Here is a 23474-nt window from a genome sequence, read left to right as displayed (position 1 = left end):
GGAGCATAGTTAAATGGGGCTCTGTTACTGTAGCTTTCTTAGTAAGCTCTTTTTGGCTTTTGTGAATGGGTCAGATTAAAACCCAGTAAGATACTCAGTAACCTGGAGTGAATGGATTTGTTAATTGGGTACTTAACACGTTTTTTAGTCTGTCCAGATGTATTCTTGTCACCAAGTGTTTTTCTTTGAAGCGCTATTAGCCCTAGAAAGAGCACAGTATCCATGATTCCCGTGCATAATGACTCTGGTCTATCGGGTTTTGCTCAACAGACTGTAATTTTTCTCGACAAGGTAGTCAGCCTCTTTGAGTCTCCATTTCCTCCTCTCAGAAATGAGGGTGGTGCTGTCAAAGATCTCTTTGGGCCACCACTTCAGTGGCCTGTGATTTCTAAGATGCCTGGGGGAGCCTCACGGTAACTTCCTCTCGGGCATAAGAGGTCCCGGTATCTGCTTATCACAACCTCTGGATGCCTCAGCGGCATCCCCTGAAAGCAAGTTGTGTGGAACATTAATTGTGAAACAAGAGCTTTTCCGCACAATGTTGTACATTAGCAAACTAAAGCCAGTCAAAACTCATGGAACAAAGAAACTTGTCAAAGTTATCTAATCGTTCACCCTGAGAAACAAAGAAATAGCAGCTGCTATGATCTCACTCAAATTGTGTTCCATGGACAGGAAAACTGGTGCTCAACTGTATTTCCAAAAAGATAGTGGAGGGCCATGGAGGAGAAATCTTCATGGCCAAAGTAACTGACTAGATTTTGCAGCAGGAAAACTGTCTGGAAACTTTGGGTCACTAATATGAACGCCCTGAATTGTCAATAAATGGATAAGATTACTGGAAGCAATGAAGAGAAGGAGAAGTTTGCAAAAAGCCCAAAGGGCAACCAGTATAACAATAAGGACTGAGCTGAAAGAATCTGAGAGTCAGAAAAGCACTGGATTTGATTAGTACTGGCAACGTTTCCTCCAGGAATCGTTTCTCTCGTGTTCTTTTCATGTGAGTATCTGGCTCAGTAATACCTATCTCCCACCATTGATAGATGAATATAATTAAAAGAATGAACACGTGCATAGAGCTTATCATGTGCCAGCCACTGTTTCTACATGCTTTGTAAACATAACTCGTTAATTCCTGCAACAACCCTAGCAGCAGGTGGGACATTGAGGCACAGAGAGTATGAGAGAAGAGAGGCAGTATGTCATGTGACAAGCAGCCCCCGAATTATAGTGAGTTAAAAGCACAGTGATATATTTCTTACTCCATCAGAAGTCAGTAGTGGGTCTGCTGCTTGACTCCAAGGCATCCTCACTCCAGGACCCAGGTCAGCCTCTTTCTCAAACATTGCTGATCATAATGAGAAAGGTAATACGGCAGATTTTGTCCTGGCCCTTCAAGTTTCAGCCCAAAAGTTACACATGTGCCTTTCACTCACATTTCATTGGTCAAAGCAAGTCTCATGCCAAGCCTGATGTCAGTGGGGTGGGGAAGTCAAATCCTCCCACAGAAAGGGGCAATTTGTATTTGTAAATGATAGCACATTCGATCACAGAGAGGGTAAGTAACTTCCCGTAGGTCCGTAAGCTGGTCAGCGGATGAGCTGGGATTCTGAACTCATGCGGCCTGATTCCAGAGTCTGTTCTATTAACCACACCTCTGTTCTGCTTCTTCAGTCGCTTGAGTCTCAAAGGGAATGAAAATGGATTTTGAGAGCTTCTTACGAAATTCACACAGATCTTTTAGTGTCCATATTACTGAACAACAACGCACCATTAAAAAGTGTAACTTCAGCTAGAATTACATGGATAGCACAGCGTTAAGATGAGAATGGGGCTTTGGGACCAAGAGTGCCTGCCCCCAAATGCTGACATCATCAGTCACTACCCGCAAGACCTGTGGGCAGATACATAGTCTCTCTGTGCCTTGTTTTCCTTATCTGTAAAATGGCGATAATAATAGTGCCCACCTTATGGTTAGGATGAAGATGAAATGAGTTAATAACTAACTGTAATGCGCTTGGAATGTAATCACAGTGTGAGTGTTAATTATTGCTATTATTACTCTCATTATCCTCTTTCTTAAATGTAATCAAAATTCGTTCAAAAATGACTGTTTACTTCTTCAACCACCTTCTGCCTTGAAGGTGGTGGGTGCCTGCCATCCTTCAGAAAATGGCTTTTTTAAAATTTTGAACCACTCAGTCACTACTTGACTTTCCCCTCCCTTGTTTTAAGATACAAAAGCTGCCTTCATTTTTTAAAATTTTCCTCTCTCTCACTGTGATGATAAAACAGGCAATTTAAATGATTAGGTTTAATTACCTATAAACTGAACGTTTACAGTAACCTGTTTTGACAGAATTAATTTCGTTGCCTGGTTGTTGTGCTATTATTATTCTTCAAAAACATCTGCTGTTGTTTGCATTTGAGTTGTTTTCCTGTTTTCTAAAACACTTTTACTTCTGTTGAGAGTATCCTATGTGGTCGTATATCTGAGAATTTTTTTCCTTCCCATTAGGGTCTTACCCGGTGTCACATCCATTAAATTATTTCACAGATTGGTTTCCATTCCTTTCTCATCTCTTAGACATTAGGTTCTGTTTTCTTATCAGTGTCTTCTGTTTCCCTCGAAAGTTTCCCATTGTTGGCTTTTAAAAAGTGTTTCTAGGGCTTGATAATGGCTTATTGGGAGAGACCTGAGTTATGGGGGGCCTGGTCATGGATTCTATCATTCTGTCTCTAGACAGACCAGTTCCAGGACCACAGGTGACCCCTCTAACTCCTTGTTACCTACTCCACAGTGACCAGTGCACATCCCTGTAACAGGGGCAGCAGTCAGAGAGTGAGTTAAGTGTATTTACAAAGCAGAAGGTGGCAGCCAGAGTAAGTCTATTTGCAAACCACCCCCAGTCTGGAAGACCAACTAAGTCAATAGTCGTATAACAGAGCAGGAAGACAGCACTTTATCTTATACTAGACATCACAGTAGCCTTAGTAAAAAGGAGATGAAGATGAAAGTACTAAAAATACCTTTGCGGCTAAGTGAATGTGTACTTGTAGAGGTTTAGATATGAAGTGTGCCACTTGAGTCATTCATATAGACTTCTTGACCTTTCTTGAGAAGTGGCATGTAAAAGGAGTGAGTTTCTTAGATGAAAAACAACAAGAACAAGTTTGCAGTAAATATTTTATAGTTCTACAGTCATAAATTCCTTCTGACTTTTTGCCTTCTGATTTACTGTGGCTCTGGCTTGTCTGAAATGTGACTGCCATTTCCTCTGTAAAGGCTTCCTTGATTCTCTTGGTCAGAAGTGTTTAAATACTCCTTCTACTGAAACTGTGTGACACTTGGCTTGGGGCACCCATTATATTTTACCAAGCTACGTGTATATTTGTATGTAGAGAGAGGGATTATGTCCAAACACATGTAATTGATAGATTTTATATTAAAATATAAGTACATCTGAATGTACTCCTTTGCTAGGGTTGCCCTAACAAAGTACCACAAACTGGGTGGCTTAAATAACAGAAATGTATTGTCTCATAGTACTGGAGGCTAGGGGTCTAATATGAAGGTGTTGGCAGCGTTGCTTCCTTCTAAGGGCTGCGAGGAGTATCTTCTCCATGCCCTTTGCCTAGCTTCTGGTTTGCTGGCAATCTTTGGCATTGCTTGATTTATAGAAGAAGCTTCCCAATCTCTTCCTTCATCTTCCCATGTAATTCTCTCTGTTTGTACCTATCTTCAAATTTACCCCCTTTTTTAAGGGCTTCAGTCATAGTGGATATTAGGGCTCATTCTAATGACCGCATTTTAACTTGATTACCATAAAGACACTGACTCCAATGAGGTCGTGTTCTGGGACTTCAACATGTCAAGTCATTCACATTTTTAGGGGGACACGGTTCAACTCATAACACTGGATATAGACACATGGTCTGTTTTCTAAGACGTGATGCTTCTTGACTACAGGGATTAAGCCTTAACTTGTCATTGTGTCTTCCCCAGAGCCTAGCAAAGTGCCTCTGACGTAGTAGGCAGCATGGTACTTGTGGGATGAATTTATGGCATTGCTAATCCACCCTAAAAGCCACCGTTTTGTTGAGCAGAATTTACGTTGTATGTGTGGCTCATTCCACAAATGAAGAAGGAGGATTTAGGGGATAAACTATTCTGTGTTGCAGCCTTACCAGGGTCTTCATTACCTCCTTCAACTTCTTCCTTTAGGATCTCATAAGCCTTGTTTTTCTCAGCCTAGAGAGATGGCTTGAACCTCCTCGCAGATACTATCTTGGGACCTTCATGAAAATAGAGACAGAATGAGATTTCAGGGCCATTGCTAATTGAAAGCCATGGAAACCAAATTAATTGTAACATGAAGGCTGTTGTCTCACACACCCACAGGTATACCTTGCTCCTTAGGAGATGGTTAGCTTGTGTTTTCTTTTCCCTAAGAATTCTCTTTCCGTCTTAAATGACATATCGCCCATTACTTTTGAATGTTACCAAAATTGATGGAAGAAAATCAAACACTATTAATGAAATTCTTTTGTTTTTCAGTTTTTTCTTATTTGCCAGATGTAAAACAAACCTAGATGTGTCTTTTTAGTGGAATTTTAACGTTAAAAGGAGAATCATGGGTATAGAACATGAGAACATAGGAAATTCATGTTTCTTAGAAAACATGGAAACATAAGGATTCCTCATTCAAGAATCTAGGCTTTTCAGAAGTGAAAATTAAGTTTAAAAAATTAGGTAGTTCTTCAATGATTCTTAGAAAGGTATATCTCTAGGAAATTTTTTTTGAACTGGCTTTACACTCAAGGAAGAAGTTACTGCAAGAATTAAGACTCAAATTTCCTACATTGAAGTTGGGGGAATTTTTTGTTGCAGTGTGTATTTTAGAAACACATTAGGTAGGAGACTTTTGGGATTTCCTTCTGCCCCAGACAAAGAGAAGAAAATGGGGTTCTTTTAACTCAGTATTGTGTTCAATAAAGTTATTAGACCCTGTGTTTATAAAAAATGTTGTGATTAAAGCACGTATTATTCTAGTGAAAGCTAATAGTTCTAAGCAGAAATAAAGGGGAGAATCCCCAGAAAGACAAGTTTCTTTCTTCATTGGTTTATTTATTTGCTAACAAGAGTACGTGGTACATCTGAAGTGCGCAGAACGCTACAAGTGCGTTGGTAGGAGTAGGTTTTATTGGGACATTTTGTTAAGCTCTGGTGGGGCATGGGACTAACCTCTGATACTCAATACAGATAAAGGCAGCGGGTGATCTTGCCTCAAGTCCATCAGGCTGTCTTTGCCCTGAATCATGATCTTTCATTCAATGAGGATGTGGTTTGTGCCTCAGACACACAGAGAGCATGAAGTCCTAGCCGTCTGAGTCTTACAGCCCAGTAGGGTTGAGAAACAGGTAAGCAATTAGGATACAGTGGGTGACACAAGTGGCTGTGTGGATGAATCAGTGAACCACTAAATGAAAAGGTGGGTGTCATTTGAAACACCATTTTTGAGAGTGGAAGAACATTCGTTATAGAACAATTGTTTTTAAATTTTTATTTCATGTTGGAGTATAGTTGATTAACAGTGTTGGGTTAGACTCCGTTGTACAGCAAACTGATTCACTCATACATATACATGTATCTATTCTTTTTCAAGTTCTAGCGCACTTACATGGCATCATATTTAGAGAACTTTTAGAAAATTCTCCAGAAACTTAGAAAATTGGAGAACAATTTTAGAAATCTTCAGAGAGCTCCAGGAGGAGCAGCACGTGGACAGAAGACCTTCAGAAAGGCAGGCAACTGACATTTGCGTGTGTGTTTGTTTTTACTAATGATCTCTGTATTCCAGTATGCTGTATTCTCTAAAAAAGTTTGTTTTTTGGTTCATTTGTTTGTTTGTTTGCTTAGTGGGAAGGGAATCAGTTAGTCAGCACAGTGCACTGTTATTACACTTCCTCTCTCTCCCGCAGTCAGTGTGTGTGCATGCCGCCCTGAGTCCTGCTGCCTTAGTTTTTGCTGACCCAAATCGTTTAATGTCACCAGTTGAGAACCACTCTCAACTTCCTGACTTTTATGCATTGTGGATGTGAATTGATTCCTCTAAAGTACAGAATAAGAGGGTGATTTTGGGTATTTATAAGTGTTGGGGCCAACACTGACATTATGCATTGGAAAAAGTTGCATGCAAGTTTCTTTCATCTGGGTTGTAGCTCCCACACTTTCTCTAAATCTGTTCTTGCCCTGAATATCTGAGCGGATGAGTAATTAAATGATCTGCTTTGGAAAGGCTAATTAATTTAACCATTACTCAGGGACTGTTGCCCCCGATCTCCCCATCTGCCCACTCCACAGGCACACCTGGCACTCGGCATTGTCCTGCCTCTGTGGCCGGCAGCTCCCCAGGATGCCTGTGTAGGCGGAGAATGGTTCTAGGCCTCCGGGGGGAGCAGACCTGCTCTCTTCGCACACACACCAGGTCGCCACCATGCTCTTATTCTTGGGGCCCACTCAGAAATGGGGAAGGCTGATGATTTATTGAAACTTTTCTCTAAGATTTTAGAGTGTGATTCTCTGCCCCAAGGTGTAAATGAGAGTAATCATTTATCTCATTTCCTCTTGGGCATTTGGTGAGATCTTTGTAGGGAAAAATATGGGGAGGGGGTGGTGTTAATTGAAACAACGAGCATAGGTTTATATGAGGAATTTCATTCGTATTTTTCTTCTACTCGGCTGGAAATGTAGGTTCATAGGACTTGGAATTCAGTGTGTCCTTGAAAAGTTAGATCAGTGGTTTTCCCATTGATTGCTATGGAAAGGGTCAAGGATGTTTCATCCTTGGACACCCCCATGATTTCTTGCATTATTGTGTTCCCGACCAGGGTTCTTGCCTCCTTAGTCAATAGAAATTGATCGGAGGCCAGACAAGAAATGCGGGCAAGGCTTTATTGGGGCCCCTGCTGCAGCAGGGGGGAGCGAGAAGAAGCAACAGGTTCCCTTGCTCACTCATTCCCGGAGGTGGGCCGAGCTGGATCCTAATATGGGGTGAAGGTAGGGGTGTGCCCAGGGGTCGGGCTGGAGGGGGGCCTTAGGTGGTCTGCCCACCCCTTTGGTGGTGTTGTGTGCAGCATGCCCAGTACCCTGCTTTTGCTCCCTGCTCTTCAGAAGTGGCAGTTGGGTTTTTTTGGTCTCTTTGTATCTTGTTGTCCATAATTTGCCCTATCTGCGCATGCACACATTTTTAGTCCCTTATAGTTTCTTTGTATTTTTTTGCTGGACAAGATGTTTGTCCAGGTGCCAGCATTGTAGCAAAGGGTCCCAGGTCCCAGCCTGTTTCAATTGATGATTCCTTCTCTAGCAGTAGAGGCAGTGGTTAATAGGTGATGATAAATACAGAGGCACAAGTTCTAGCAAATGAGATTTTAACTAAATAAGTATTCATCACTATTTTGCAGATTTGGAAAAACATGCGTGGTTGTATTTAAATTTAACAGCTAAGGCACAGGGGGCATGTTTCCCAGCCTACTTGAGCCTCAGTTTCCCCGTGGAAGATAGGTGTCACTGTACATCAGCGCTCAGACTGTGTACTGGGGGCTCCAGGGGCCCTATGACTTTTTCAAGAAATCAGAGGTCAAAACTGTTTTTCTAAGAGTACTAAGATGTTATTTGTCTTTTTCACTCTCATGGGCATACAGTGGTTTGCCAGAGGCTTTTCAACATGTTAACATTGCAATATCCTGAGTACAGAAGTAGATATGGGAATCCAGATGTCGTTTTTGTTAGCCAGACATTAAAGACATTAGCAAAACTATAAAACACTGCCATTCTTGTTACTAATTTTTGTTTTGGAATCTATAGTTGTATTTCACAATTATATGTTGTTTACCTGTAATGGAATTATTATTGTTATTTCAAATAAATTAATATATATAGTATTTGTATTTTACTATATATAAATATATGTAAATTAATATATATTTAGAGTCTTGGTTTTCATTTTGAATACCGTAAACATTGATAGATGTAGCCCACATAAACAGAAGCTCTTTGGAGTCCTCAAAGATTTTTTTTCAGAGTGTAAAAAGGTTCTCAAAAAAGTTTGAGAAGCATTGCTGTGTGTCCTGGAAATGATAATAATACCTACCTCATGGGATTGTTGGAGGTTTAAATACTTCATGTATCTAGAACCGTGCTTGACATACTAACTGTTCAATAAATATTAACCATTCCTCTTATCTTTTAAAATTGCGATATGATGTATCGGAATGGAAAAGGCTGAAGAAGTCGGTCGAGTGTCTCTGAAATGTGACCTGGATAAAACCATGACCCAAAGGGGCAGAACTGGGAACTGAACTGAAGTCCAGTACCGTCACCTGCCAAACTTAGGGAATTTAGGGAAGAGTGGAATCAAGACCTATAATAGAGATTCTCTATAATTAAAAGACTTGTGGAAACAGACCTGTTTTTCTATATGACTTGCTAAAAAGCATGAAATTTGAAAAATAACTCTCTTAGAAATAGGAGAATGCACCTTCCCATTTCAAGGCAGTTTACTTTCTGTTTTTTGATAAAATCATTACCTAACATTTATTTTAAAAGCTAGCTTTGAATACACCTTTGAATACCCAGCACTCACGTTATGCTTAGTGCATCTTATGACACAGGTGTGCCTAGGTGTGCTTTCTGTCTGTTAGACCCTGAGCTCTCTGAATTTAGAACCATCTTATTTATCTTGATTTCCCAGTGCCTAAACTCATTAAACTCAACTTTAAGTGTTTGCTGAATGAATTAGAATCTCCACCATCATTGGATTACTGTATATAATCAGCAGAATATTCCAAATAAAGTAAAATAGAGATAGATGTATATATTATATAATACATAAAAATAACTGAGTTTTAAATACTTTAGAATATAGGAGCTTAACCTAACGACCAAAGCTAACGTGAAGGTCCAGTTTGGGGGGATATTAGAAGATTCTTTAATAGCCCAATCTCTTTCCCACAGTAAAGGAAATGGACTTCGGGTTTGTAAGATGCCCCATAATGTTTGTTTTCTTTTTAAATACATGTGTGAGCCTGCTTAGTTGTTCTGCTTTATTTTTCCAGAAGAGTCAGGTAGAAATTGTACAGATTAGCTGGCAGAGTATTTACCGTACTGACAGCTTGCTGGAGGTGCGTTTCATCGGCACCCTTCAAATGCATTGTGTGTATAGAGCAGTTTGGGGTGGCGAGACTCACAATGAGTAGAAGTAATTCTCCACACTCACACTGAGCGCCAGTGCGACCCTTCCTCCAGGGCAGCCTCACGGGGGTACCATCTGCCTGGTGGAGAGCAGGGCTGCACAGTGGCGTCATCCTTACCCATTCAGGATGGGTGCAGGGCTTCCTTGAAAATGGCAACAGAACACTGATTTGTCTCCAGACAGGCCTGCCTTCCCCACTCCTACAACAGATGGCTGTTCGGTGCCCTGAAGTCGGACGTCTCCACACATCGCGAACTGAATACAGTCCCCCTTCGAAAGCTGCTTACCCCTTGGGGAACATTTTTTCTAAACATCCAAACCTTTGCAGGTCTTTTCTGGCTTTTACAAATGCCAGCATCCTGTTGGTATCATTGTAGGCAGTCTTTCCATGGGCTTAACTTGTAGATGTATCTGTAGTTTTCTGAAGATCCATGGTTCACATAAATAACTTTGTTGTTGTTTATTATGATCTTTAGTTGAGATTGTCTGCGGCTGCACTGAAGGATTTAGAAACCTGGGACTAATTCGCCATTTGTGCATAAAATTGAATAAAAATGTAGCTCTGTTTCATCCTTCTTGGAGGGAAAGATTCTCTTTGCATTTAACTGAAAGAGAAGTAAGTGTTGTCATCACTTTTGTTTTATTGTGTGTTTATTCTTTATATCCTTCTTTTATCCCTGTTCTGTAAGTAAGGGTCCACAGCTCTTGATAAAATATCTCTGGGCATTTGTTTTGCAATCATAAAGTCAGTACCCCCTTCATAATGAGCTACTGGCTTTGCTACAAACACAAAACAAAACAGAGACGTATTGCAAAAGCACAGTTGTCAGTTTTTAGCAGATGAGCGAAGACCTTCAAATAGGAACACAAGTATTTAGGAGTGTGTTTAATTTGCCTTGGGTAGCATGCAAGGCAAGGATTCCTTATTTTTTACACAAAGCTGTTTTTAACAACCCCGAATTTGCATAAAAAAGATGATGGTCCCAGTTGGCTTCACACGTATATTGGGACCATGGGGGTTTGAAGATATGGTTTGCCAAGGGACTACTAAACCCAAGAGCAGATGAGATTACTGTAAAAAAAAAAAAAAAAAAAGACCCATTTATTTTTAATACTTTAAGTTCATAATTTGAGCCCAGAAATATTAACATCTAGAAATCCTAAGAATTTGATTGTAGATAATTTCACCCATTCAACTCCATTACTTCCTTAATTTTAATAAAGAATGACAATTCTTCTTTCATACACAAAAAGAATACTATTCCTACTAAGAAAAACTCCTGCTGACATAAACTGCACACACATGGAATACCAAAAACTTGAAAGATTTGGGAGATACAAAGTATTGAACCTCAAGAAAGAACCTTTTTGGTGTGTTTTAGCCTTGAAACCCTCTTTTCAAAGGAAATATGATTCAGAGGCCTACTACATAAAATAGCTCCTAGTACCTAAAATTGTGGTGCCCCTCCTGTAGTGGAACTTAACTGGCACTGGTCTTGCCCACCCACCCTGTAGAAAACCCTGGGCTGTTATTCGGAACCCTTAGAAGTCTTTGCTCCATGACATTATATATGTTGCATTTCCTGAATAAATGATTTAGAACAATTACAGAGCATGGACCCAAAGAGGCATTTGTATTGGTTGGTCATGCAAATTGTCCTTCACCACCAGGCTGCTTTGAATGAGAGTAGATCCCATAAAGTAGACTAAAGCGATTTTCCAATTTGTAAATTAGGATGACCAGAGAGCAGGGTTAGGGTTGGGGATTATCTTTCCTGTGACCCAGACTACTCTGAGATTCTCCACGTTTGTGTCACACATTTCCACGTGGCTGTTTGAAGTCGGGCACATCTCTGCTCACGTAGCGGTAGGTCAAAAGTAAAGTTGATGCTTCTAGTTTTACATATTTACTCTCTCTTGCACCAAATCAAGTGGCTAATGTGCTACCCCTTCTGAGATGCTGGTTTTCTATGTTGGTTCATTCATACTTTATTGAAGGCCAAAAAATAAAATGTGTGGGCAGACTACAGAATTTTATGATTTATTAATATTTTCCTTCTTAAAAACTATCTAATGGCTAAAACCATTGGAGTTTTCTTTCCTATTGAACTGAATAAGTTTTGACAAGCACCTATACCATGTGATATTTCCTAATAGTGTGATAAAGGAAATCTGTTTTAAGGATAAAATAGTGATGTTCCTAACCTTTACACTGTATTAGAATTATTTTTATTATTTAGTAGGCTGATAGTGATAAGATAGACTCTTGTTCTGTTTCTAGAAATGTCTTTTTTGTGCTAAACTGCTCTTCTAAAAAATTAGTAGGCTATTGGTATATATATTAAATCTTTCTCTGAAGATTCAGCAATCAGAAATGATGATTCCAGGAAATTTTCCAGAACGCCTTCCATTTCTAGTTCTGTATCTGTCTTCAGGGCGAAATTCTCAAAGTGTGGGCCTGGGATGCTGGGTGCTTCCAAGACCCTTTTAAGAGATCCACAACGTCAAAACTATTTTCATAAGCTAGTATTTGCGTTTTTTTCCTTACATTCTTTCGTTGGTGTGTAGTGGAGTTTTCTAGAAGCTATATGACGTGCTCTCACAACAAGTTGAATGCGGAAGCAGATATGAGAATCCAGCTGTCTTCTGTAGAGCCAGATGTTAAAGATATATTTGCAAAATTTTAAAGCAGTGTCACTCTTCTTATGAAATTTATTCTTGTTTTGGAATATAATATTTTTCATAAAAATGTTTTACTTATGTTACCATGGATTTATTAATTTTTAATGAATTTATAGGTAACTATTTTTTAAAACTACCTGTTTTCATTTATATATGGTAAATATCTATGAACGTAACCTACTTGAACAGAAAGTCTTTTGGTCAGCATCAGTAGCTATAACCCATGTAAATAAGCTCTTTTGGGTCCTCAATAACTTTTCAGAATGCAAAGGGGTCCTGTGGCCCAAATATATGAGAACTGCTGTACTATTATCCCCTCATTCAGTGTCCTTATATAGGAATTTACTTTGTTGACGCTTACTCAGATATTTACCTGGTAGTCCATGGAAGCTGTGCTTATCATAATTTTAAAATGTGTGTAAAAAGCTTTTGTGGCCAACTAGAACCAGAAGGTGCCCTGTGGGAATCATTGTGTATGCGTGTGTGTGTGTTGTGTACTCATAAATGCAGATTGGTAGTTATTAGAAATTCTATCATGCTGGGCAAATTGGTATTAGATTCTGTGTCTGATTCCTCACTCAGCAAATCGCAAACATTTATTTTGTTTCTACTAAATGGCCCTTAGTAGGTGTTATAGAGGGGGACTAAATGTGATCTCAGCATTCAGGGCAGCAGCTGGTACAGTGCTATACCACAGCTACACCACACTATACCGACTACACCACAACTGACCACGTGCAAAAATGCATCAGTCAGCAATTTTGGCTGCCACCCTTGTGGTCAAGGAGGAACTTATTTAGAGGAAAAGATATACTAAATAAACAGTCAAGGAAAATATAAGACAGTGTGGATTAGAGTTTAGACTAGAAGTTAAATGTCTCCGTATTCAGTATACAGAGAACACAATGAGTTCAGGTATTGTTATATTAACTTAATTATCATCCTTAGTACCAGAGTAGCTTCTGGGTTCTCTTTATTTAGTTTCATGGAGTTATACATCCCAGTGAGAAATAATTTATAGATTATTTTGGTAAAAATTTTGACAGTGTAAAAGTAAACCTTTCAATCCATGAATGTGGTGAGTGTGTGTGTTTATGTGTATGTATAAAATCTCCTTTAATTGTTCTAAGCAGTGTTTTCTGGTTCCTGTGTAGCAGTTTAAGTCTTTTACTACATTTATTCCCTAAGTATTTTATGTTATTACAGATTCTTTAAACTTAATTTTCCAGTTGTGTGATGCTAACACATAAAAACATAATTGATTTTTGTAAATTGACTTGTATCCTGTGACTTTGCTAAATTATTAGCTGTATGGTTGTTTTGTAAATTCCTTAGGATTTTCTGGTTAGAAAATTATGTCATCTGTGAATATAAACAATTTTACCTCTTCCTTTTTGTTATTTGTGTCTTTAATTTCTTTTTCTCACCTTATCAAACTAGGTAGGAGTTATGCCGTCTTTGAACTTTCATAAATGAGATCATAAAATATATACTCGTCTGCATTTGCTTATTTCACTCAATGGTATGGTTGTGATGAGGTCTTGATTATTCCTTCTCAGTAGTTTATGGTATTTCAATGTATAACTATGTTCAGGTTTATCCATTCTGTTGTTAATGGGTGTGTGCATTTTCGGTTTAAGGTTATTACGAGTAGTCCTCCTGTAAACATTCTAGTACGTGCCTTTTAGTGAACATATATATGAGTTTCTGTTGAGTTTATACCTCAGAGTGGACTTACTGAGTCATAGAATATAAAGTGTGTTCTTCTCTATTTTTTTTGTCCTCATGAGTATTTGCCACGTGTTTAATTTTCATATTAAGCCAGAAGTGTGTCGCATTCTTCTCTTCCCTCTGCCTTTTCATCTGCTCATCGGGACTTGGGTCAGAGAACACGTGTAGGCTCTCTGCCTTGTTTACCTCTAAAAGAGGCATGTGACCCCATCTCTCTCTGGCTTCTTCCTGCTTACCTTTTTGCCCCTCTCATAGGGTATAAGCACAGGTCCTGCTCTAGGCTCCCAAAACTTGTATACCCCAAAAGTCTCCTGACTCTAGTTTTCCTCCTTCTAGTCTGTCTTTAGGTGTTTATTCAGAGAGAGAACTGTTCCTACTAAAAAGCTACTCCACTTTAACCCAACTAAAATATTGGGTTGGCCAAAAAGTTCGTTCGGGTTTTGTGTTAACATCTTACTGAAAAACCCAAACGAACTTTTTGGCCAACCCAATACATGCCTTCTTGATAGTCTTGGGCATTTCAAAGACACAAGCAGTTAGAAGGGGAGAAATCCTCTCCCTCCTCTGGGATTCAGGTTGCTTCCTCTCTGTTTGCATGTAGCTGAATCCTGTGTAGAGGGAGGGCTGAGGGATGCAATAGCTTCACACCTCGATAGCAGTAGAGGATTTCAGAGAAAATTCTTGCTCGAACTAAGATTTGAGAATTACTGGAAGAGTTCACTTATCCCTACTTCGTCTCTCAGCTGTTTTAAGAATAATTGAAAAGCTGGCCAAAATGAAGATATCTGTCACTTTACAAAAGTAGTCTTAAAATTTTGGTTAATATTAGATTTTTTGGTAAGAGAAATCAGAATTGCAATTATAAAGGACACAAAATGAACCCTGTGTGAACTAAAGAGTACTTAAATAATTTGACTTTCAATTCCATATTTTCATATTTCTTAGACCCTGAAAAATGACATGCAGAATTTTTATTTAGGTTTTGAACTAAGGAGAACCTAAAGTTTGACTGTAATATTACTACTTACCAGTTGGAGGCTCCAAGACTGAATCAGGAAGAAATAGAAAATATGAACAGTCCATATGTTATTTAGCCTCTCTTAGCCTCAGTTTCCACATCTTTGAAATGGGGATAATAAAACCTATTATAGGGCTGTTTTCAGGCTCATATGAGATCAGGTAAAATGCTCAGCCCCATGCCTTTTATGTAGCAAGTCTGCAAAGGATTTTCTATTTTTATTTCGAGAATGGTACAGAGTTACATTTTGTTTGCTTTATTAAATTCAGTATCAGCGCAGGGCAACAAAATAAATAAGAATAGCGAAAATACTTATGAGCAAAATTGATACAGGAAGAACAACTGAAATATTTTAGCCATGGAAAATTTATTTACAAATGATATATGTTAATGAACTTAAAAGGAAGCTTTGAGTTGGCATTGAGCATTCATTTGGCTATTATAAAATCCAAGGCAAAAGATCTCTTTCATGACACACAGTGAAAACAATGCACTCATGACCAATCACTTTAAATATTTATAGAAAGTTTAGTGGAGGAAGTGAGCTAAACCAAGGAAGGGATTCCTCTGGAGACCTCAGAAGAATGTTTTGAAGCCAGGCCGGTGTACCTCTGCATTGAGAAGGATGGTCAACTAATCATGTGCTTTTGCTTCTCCAGGGAGAAGTTGGCTGTGGCCCGATTGCAGAGAGAAGTTGCCCAAAGGAGAAGTGAGGGGGCCATGGTAAGTCCCAGCTGGTCTGTCCTGATTCCCAACCTCCCTTCCGAAGTCTCTGGCTTGAAAGGCATTTTTGTCTCGTTAAGGATTTCAAAGGAAAATATTTGCTCGTAGCAAACTGAATGCTGTATTGGTAAATAATATGTTTAGAGTGCAGTTTAAACAGATCTGCCATTTGCTGAGAGAGCGGGAAATCTTAATTGGGAAAAAGAACTCTTTGAGCTTTAAGGAGGATGTTCAAATGTTCAGAGGGTTGTACGGCTTTATTTCCTGAAGGTCCACTGGATGCCCAGGCTTCCAGCTGTGAGCACAATGTCCGTAAAGGAGCGCGCTCAGATTTTTCAGACAAGGACAGTGCAACTTAATTCAAGCCTCTCAGTTCTTCGAACCTGAAAAATAAACAGCCGAAAAGAGCACTCAGCTGTTTGCTAACGTAATTGTCTTTTATCGTCTCCCTTCTCTCCGCTCTTTGTGGTGTAGTCTCCCTGTCCATTTCAGTGTGTACCATTTAGGAAACTGATGTTTCCTTGTGTTTTGAATTGTACTAAAAATCAATATGGTTGTTCTGGCCTGTAGCAACGTCATTTTGTAGACTTTCTTTGCCAAAGTATCTGCCTGTGTGCCCCTCTGGTATCGGAGATGGCTGTCGGGGGACCTGGGGAATGGACTTGTGTGGGTTAACTGCTGCTGCTATCTCTGAAAAAAAAATATGACATCAGATTTTTTCCAAACGTATAACAAAACAATGGCACACATGCAACTTTTCAGCTAATGCTTTTTTGAAAAGAGAAGCCACACATTTTCAGACCCTGAAAGCTGCTTGCATTTGATTTCATGAGAGTTAATTGACAATTCATCTGCTGAAAAGTGTAAGAAATTTGTAAAATAAGCTGGCCTTGAACTTCTCTCAAGAGGGAAGGCAGAGGGCTGGAACAAGAGGTTGACTGTTGAGTGGATTCTGGAAGGTTCTGTGGCCCTTGAGCTTGCTAAAATACTTGGTGATCATGTTGTTTGCTCTGCTAGTGATCTTAAGGCAAAGAGAATCTTGACTGTTCCAAGAATACGATGAAGCTGCTCGCAAGCATCTTTGAGCAATGACATGGGAATAAGTTGAAGAAAATGAAGGTTTAGTTAAACGGTGAACTGAAAATGTTCAATCTGGACTTTTACTGCATTGCAAAATGTTTCTGAGCTAGGCCATTCTGTAATGTTTCCATCTTTGTTCAGGCTAGCTAGCTCCTGTTCAACACTTCATCAGCTATGTTCAAAGTGAAGGTGAAGAAGTGACAGCTTTTCTAGGTCTGTTTCTTCATCCTTAAGATGAGGAAGTTGCGATTGTATGATTTGCAGTCCTGCGAATGAGCGTTTGTTCATGTAAAGTTTTGATAATGGGAAGATTTTTCTGGCAATAACTAAATGTTATTTAAGTTCATAAGAACAGGCCCCTAAAGAATGTATCTTTCTGATTCTGACATTGAATGAGCCTGAGTTGAAATCATCTCAGACAGATAACTGTCGAGTTTTTCATAAAACGAAACCCCCTTTTAAAACGTTATAGAAGTTATTGTTCAGTGTAGAAAATACCCAGAAAACACAGGCAAACAAAAAAGTGACTCTGGTTGCTCAAAAACCAACTTTGGAAAAGCTACCAGTGTTTTGTTACTCATCTTTAAATAACGTTAATGAAAAATCACGTTTATGTATTGACCGATTTAACAAGTAAGTTATGGAGCACCTAACCCTAACCCTACCCAACACTATTCTAGGCACTGGGGAAGCATCAGTGGAAAAAACAGGCAAACATCTGAGAGCTTACATTCTACTCGTTAGGGAGACAGATGTTTGATGGAATTACCGTCAGATGGTGGAGGCAGCTATGAGAAAATAAGATCAGGGTAGGGGAAAGTGGGATGCTAGGGGATCAGTATGAGTGTTCTCAGTAGTAAATCACTGAAGAGTTAGTATTAGAGGGACGTTGAGGAGGAGAGGGAATGAACCAGGATGATAGTTCCAGCGGGTGTTAGCATTCCTGGCGGGGAGGTGAGCAAGTTCAAAGGCCTGCATTGCCTGAGGAACAGCATGGAGAAACAGGATGGCTGGAGGGCATGAGGGAGAGGCTGAACAGTAGAAGATAATTCAGAGAAGTGACTGGGGCAGAGGAGTATGTCATCAAGGTCCCCAGAGATCTCTGGCTCATGCTCTGAGTGACAGGATCCACAGGAAGGCTTTTAGTGAGTGCCCTGGTGCCATCTGATTTACTACTGTTCATACGACTGTTTCCCCCAATTCCGTAATTGATCACATCTCAATTCTTTAGAGACACCTAAGCCCTGATTTTTATTCATGTCCTATATTTTGCTTTTTTCTCCCTCTTTCTTGGTATTTTTTTCCCCTCTTTCCTTACCTAGTCGTCCCCCATCCCGAATTTTCAACTTAATTATATGCTTCGTCTTTTCTGCTCCTAGGATTCATTTATTTCTGAAGGCCTGATTCTTTCAGTATCTGACAGCTCCTAAAATCAGGCAGTTCTATTAAGCCTCTAAATTTAATTCTTGCTGTTATGAGCCCAGAGCTTTTGTCACGTTTTTAGCAGAAATGGAAAGCAGTTCATCGCAACCAGATCACCTTATGCTTTTAAAGAATAATATTCACAGTATGCTATGTTTTATCCACATGAAAGGAAAAATGGTATGTATGGAAAAAGTTATATAAGTATTTTCAAAATGCTGTATAATTGAAGCAGATAATTATTTTAACCATCATCAGTGAACCTGTTATAATCAAAGTCTTTAATGCAAAACATGGCCTTTTAAAAATTTGACTATGCAATAAATCTTTCTACTTATAAGTTTTTAAGTTAGTACCCAAGGCATCATTTTTGAGAGATTTCTTCTTTTACCACACTGTTTATTTTGGAACAATTTTAGACTTCCATGAAGTCACACACCTGCATACTCTTTAACCAGTTTTCTAGTGTTAATACTGACGTAACCATGGTGTAATTATAGAAACTGAGAAATTAACATTGGCACATAACTATTAACTAAGTTCTAGATTTTTTTTGGAATTTCACCAGTTTTTGCAATAATGTCCCCTTTCTGATTTAGGGTTCAGTTCAGGATACTGCATTGCATGTAGAAAGATTTCTTTTTGCTGGCTGATTGACACATGTGGAAATAAGAAAGAATATGGATTTGGGAATGAGGCAAGTCTGGATTCAAAGTCCAGCTCCATCAGTAGTTAGCTATATGACCTTGGACTCATTCCTTTATGGGTTTTTAACAATTCTGTCTGTGCTTTTGTTCTGTTAACTCAGGTCTTTATTTGGGAAAGCTATCTTTGAGTATATTATACGTTTCCTGTTTGTTTCTTTGTTCTTCCACGAAATAACTATTGCCATTGTTTTCATACTTAACTTTCAGTATTTTTCACAAACTGCTGTAAGATCATGTTTCTCTTTATTCTGGGAGATTGTATTTCAGCTTGTGTTCTCTCTCACTGATTCAATTTACTGCAAGATCTTTTCTGTCCATAAGACTTTGATGTCATCTTAAACTTTGTTATAAGTAAAAAAGGCCCCTTCTACCCCAAGAGTATATTCATTCCCAGTATCTTCTAGAATGCATATAGTTTTTATTTTTCTATATGTAAATCTTTGCATATTCTAGGTGGAATTACATTGGTGTGAGGTAGGGATCAAAACGAGTGTTTGCCCAAATTAACTGTTCAATAAATGGTGTTGGGAAATTAACTAGTATCTAACCTTTACTGTCGCATTTACCATCTTCCAAATTCAATCCCTATCAATACGCCTCAATTACTGGATGGCTTATTCTTTTCTATTAACCTTATTTAGTCTATTCTTACGATAGCCTAAATTGTTTTAATTACTAGAAATTTGTCTATTTAATATTTTATAGGCTGAATTCTTTCTGATTATTCTTTTTTATCCAAACTTAAAAAGATAATTTTATTTATTGAATAGCAATCAGGGTTCATGAGTTAAAAATATGTATTTGGCTTTTTAAAAAAAGTATTTTTATATGTATTTATGACACAGGAGTACCTCAGAGACTATTTCAAAATGACATGAAAAATGGCTTAATATGTTTATCTTTTTTACATTTATATTAAAATTTTTTTAAAGAATGTCACTTCTACCACTGTGAGTTTGTCTTTGTTTTTTATTAGTGTCTCAAGAACACTAATATTCTACCAAACATAATTTTTTAAATGTTTGGTTTAGTTATGCAAAGTTAACAACACTGTATGGTTCCTTTTCATCCCATTCTGTTTGGGGAAAAGAAAAATATCCATTTTTGATTACTCATCTCAAGACACTGAGGAAGCATAGTATCCCCATTTAACCTGCTGCAGGATTCCCTTTTTTCCTACAGCTGGATATTCAGACACTGGCTGGGTGTTACCATCCTGTACCATCAGCTAAATTCAGAACCATATCCTCTTGTCTTTTTTGCACAAGAACATCCAAGGAATAACTGTCAAAGATTAGGATATTTGACAGTTGTATCAGGAATTTGAGAAAAAGCAGAGAAGAGCTGGAGGAAGTAGGGAGATCAGAATCCTTGGACTCTCTGTGACTTCCTTGCTGGAGGATGGGGCAAACTCAGGTCAGCAGAATCCCTCACCAGATCTTATTCATTCATTCAGTGCCGCAGTATGAACAGCCAGCTGTGGTGATAACTGGAGTTAGCTGGATTCACTGATACAAAAACACATTAAAGAAACTTCATGCCTGTGGACCCACAGTTCCTAGTGGGTCTCTGTTTAACTGCAGGATTCTCTTCTTCAAGTATCTGCATAGTGTTTGAGAGCTTTAGTCCTAGTCTTATTTTTAACTTGTTGGTCCCCTACCCTGTGCAGCATGTGAGTTTATTTTCCCTCTTAGTCATTTGTAGAAAGCAAAAGTCACAGTGTTAAATAACGGTTATTTAAACAAGAAGAGATAATTTCTTTTAACTTAAGAGACGCATGTAGAAATAGGGACATTGCAAGCAGCCCAGGTGATATTGCCTTGGTGAGTTTTCAGGATTTTGCCCAGTGTACCCTTCCTCTTGGCATTGCTGCACAGCTGTGTTGTCTGGCTTCTGGTAGACAAGAGGGCAGCCGAGAAGGGAGATTCAGAGTTTGGAAACCCAGAAGTAAGGGGGCCTGAAGCTGTAGTACCTAAACATGTCAATTCCTACTGCTAGATTTCTTGGGGACAGGTGTTTAGTTTTGTTTCACAGCAGCGCAGTGGGTGATACAACTGATTTTCTAACTGCTAGTAGTCAAAGGAGGAGGGTTAGGATTACAGGGTGAACTAACCTATAACCTATTTTTGTGTTTCTTTTTTTTTTTTTGAGATAAAATTGACATATATCATTATATTAATTTGAGGTATACAACATAATGGTTCAATATATGTATACAGGTTTCCCCTGCTATCTGAAAAGAGAGCATTCCTATGAAACCTTTGGTAAGCTGAGATGGTGTAAAGCGAGACACAATTACCTTTTTTTGTAATAGTAAACATATGCTTTGGATTTCTTTTGGTTAGTGAAAAAAAGTACAGATGTAGGTCTTTCATAAAAGTGAAGTCGTGCAAAGCAAACTTTTAAAAAGTGGGGGCTACCTGTATTTTGCGAAATGATCACCACAGTAGGTCTAGCTAATATCCTTCGCCACACACTTACAAACTGTTTTTCTTGTGATGAGAAATTTTAAGATCTACTACTCTCTTAGCAACTTTCAAATATAAAATACAGTATTATTAACTATAGTCACCATGCAATATATTACATCCTCAGGACTTATTTTATAACTGGAAATTTGTACCGTTTGACCCCCTTTACCCACTTTGTCCACCCCTCCCCTCTCCCTGCCTCTGTCTTTGTATCTATGAATTTGTCTCTTTTTTTTTTAAGATTCCACATCTAAGTGAGATCACGTGGTATTTGTCTTTCTCAGTCTCACTTAGCATAATGCCCTCAAAGTCCATCCATTGTTGCAAATGGCAGCATTTCCTTCTTTTTTATGGCTGAATAATATTCCATTGTATATACTGTGTACTAGATTTCCTTTATCCATTCATCCATCAGTGGACACTTAGATTATTTCCATGTCTTACCTATTGTAAATAATGTGGAAACAAACATGGAGGTACATATATCTTTTCAAGATAGTGATTTTATTTCCTTTGGATAAATACCCAGAAGTGGAATTGCTGGATCATATGGTAGTTCTGTTTTTAATTTTTTAAGAAACCTCCATATCATTTTCCATAGAGTCTTTACCAATTTACATTCCCATCGATAGTACACAAGGGTTCCCTTTTCTCCACATCCTAGCCAACACTTACTTCTTGTCTTTTTGTTAATAGTCATTCCAACAGGTATGAGATGATATCATATTGTGATTTTGATTTACACTTACTGAGTGATTAGTTATATTAAGTACCTTTTCATGTACCCGTTGCCCATCTATATGTCTTCTTTGGGAAAAGGTCTACAGATGTCCCTTGGAGATATCGTAGGTTTGGTTCCAGACCATTGCAAAAAAGCGAATATCACAATAAAGTGAGTCACATGAATTGTTTGGTTTCCCAGTGCGTATAAAAGTTATGTTTACACTGCACTGTAGTCTGTTAAGTGTGCAATAGCATTATGTATTTTAAAAAATACATACCTTAATTTAAAAAGTACATTACTGCTAAAATATGTTAACCATAATCTGACAACACAGGATTGCCACAGACCTTCAATTTGTAAAAAACACAAATATGAAACACAGTAAAGTAAGCACAAAAAAACAAGCTATGCCTGTATTCCGATTTTCTGCCTATTTCAGAATTGAATTGTTTGTGTGTTTTGCTGATGACTTGTATGAGTTCTTTACATATTTTGCATGTTAACTCCTTAACATATATATGATTGCAAATATTTTCTCCCATTTAGTAGGTTACCTTTTAATTTTGTTGATGGTTTCCTTTGCTGTGCAGAAGCTGTTTAGTTTGATGTAGTCCCCTTTATTATTTTTCCTTTTGTTGCCTTTGCTTTTGGTGTCAAATCCAAAAAATCATCACCAAGATTGATCTCAAGCAGCTTACTGCCTGTGTTTTCTTCTGTGAGTTTTATGGTTTCAGGTCTTATGTTCAAGTCTTTAATCCATTTTGAGTTAATTTTTGTGTATAGTGTAAGATAGTGGTCCAATTTCATTCTTTTGCTTGTGACTGTCCAGTTTTCCCAACACCATTTATTAAAGAGACTGTTTTTTCTTCATTGTATATTCTTGCCTCCTTTGTCATAGATTAAGTGACCATATATGTGTGGCTATATTTCTAAGCTCTCTATTCTGTTCCATTGATCTATGTGTCTGTTTTTATGCCAACACCATACTTTTTTGATTACTATAGTTTTGTAATACGGTTTGAAATCAGGAAGCATGATGTGTCCAGCTTTGTTCTTCTTTCTCAAGATTGCTTTGGCTATTCACATTTTTTTTGTGGTTTCATACATATTTTAGGATTGCTTGTTCTGTTTCTATGAAAAATACCATTTGGATTTTGATGGAAATTGCATTGAATGTGTAGATTGCTTTGGGTAGTATGTATATTTTAACAATATTAACTCTTCCAAGCCATGAGCACAGAATGTCTTTCCATTTATTTGTTTTTTCTTCAATTTCTGTCATCATTGTCTTAGAGTTACATTTGGTTAAACTCGTTCTTAGGTATTTTATTATTTTTGATGTAATTGGATTGTTTTCTTAATTTCTCTTTCTGATCATTTGTTATTAGTGTATGTAAATCAACCGATTTTGGGAAAACTTGGTTATAGTCTCATGGGAAGCTTGGACGTGTCTCCTTGTGTTAACATATTGATGTTACCAGCGGTCATGGCAGTTGAGTTTAAAGTATCATCCAAAGAAGAGAAGCATCTTGGACAACACACCATTCATAGTGTTTATCATTAGCTGAAATATATCCATAATACATCTCTGGAAATAGAACCCGGGATGTTTTCCTCTTGTTCACAACAGCCAACTTCATAAGTTAAAAAGCCAAGTAGACA

The 23474-nt window shown here is 38.3% G+C and overlaps 1 protein-coding gene across 15 annotated transcripts in view; it reads left to right on the top strand.

Moving 5' to 3' along the window:
- The window catches only part of NCKAP5 (NCK associated protein 5), a 1134964-nt gene that overhangs the window by 549751 nt on the left and 561739 nt on the right, over positions 1–23474 (top strand). For all 15 annotated transcript variants that reach the window (XM_079924718.1, XM_079924721.1, XM_079924726.1 and 12 more), the window contains one exon: positions 15345–15408. Coding sequence is in view for 14 of the 15 variants with exons in the window: in XM_079924721.1 (XP_079780847.1) it covers positions 15345–15408 (64 nt within the window). In the remaining variant the exon portion in view is untranslated. The remainder of the gene's footprint in view (positions 1–15344; positions 15409–23474) is intronic.

Source organism: Stenella coeruleoalba, assembly GCF_951394435.1.
Source record: "Stenella coeruleoalba genome assembly, chromosome: 6".
NCBI lineage: Eukaryota > Metazoa > Chordata > Mammalia > Artiodactyla > Delphinidae > Stenella > Stenella coeruleoalba.
This window is presented reverse-complemented; position numbering and strand designations above follow the sequence as displayed.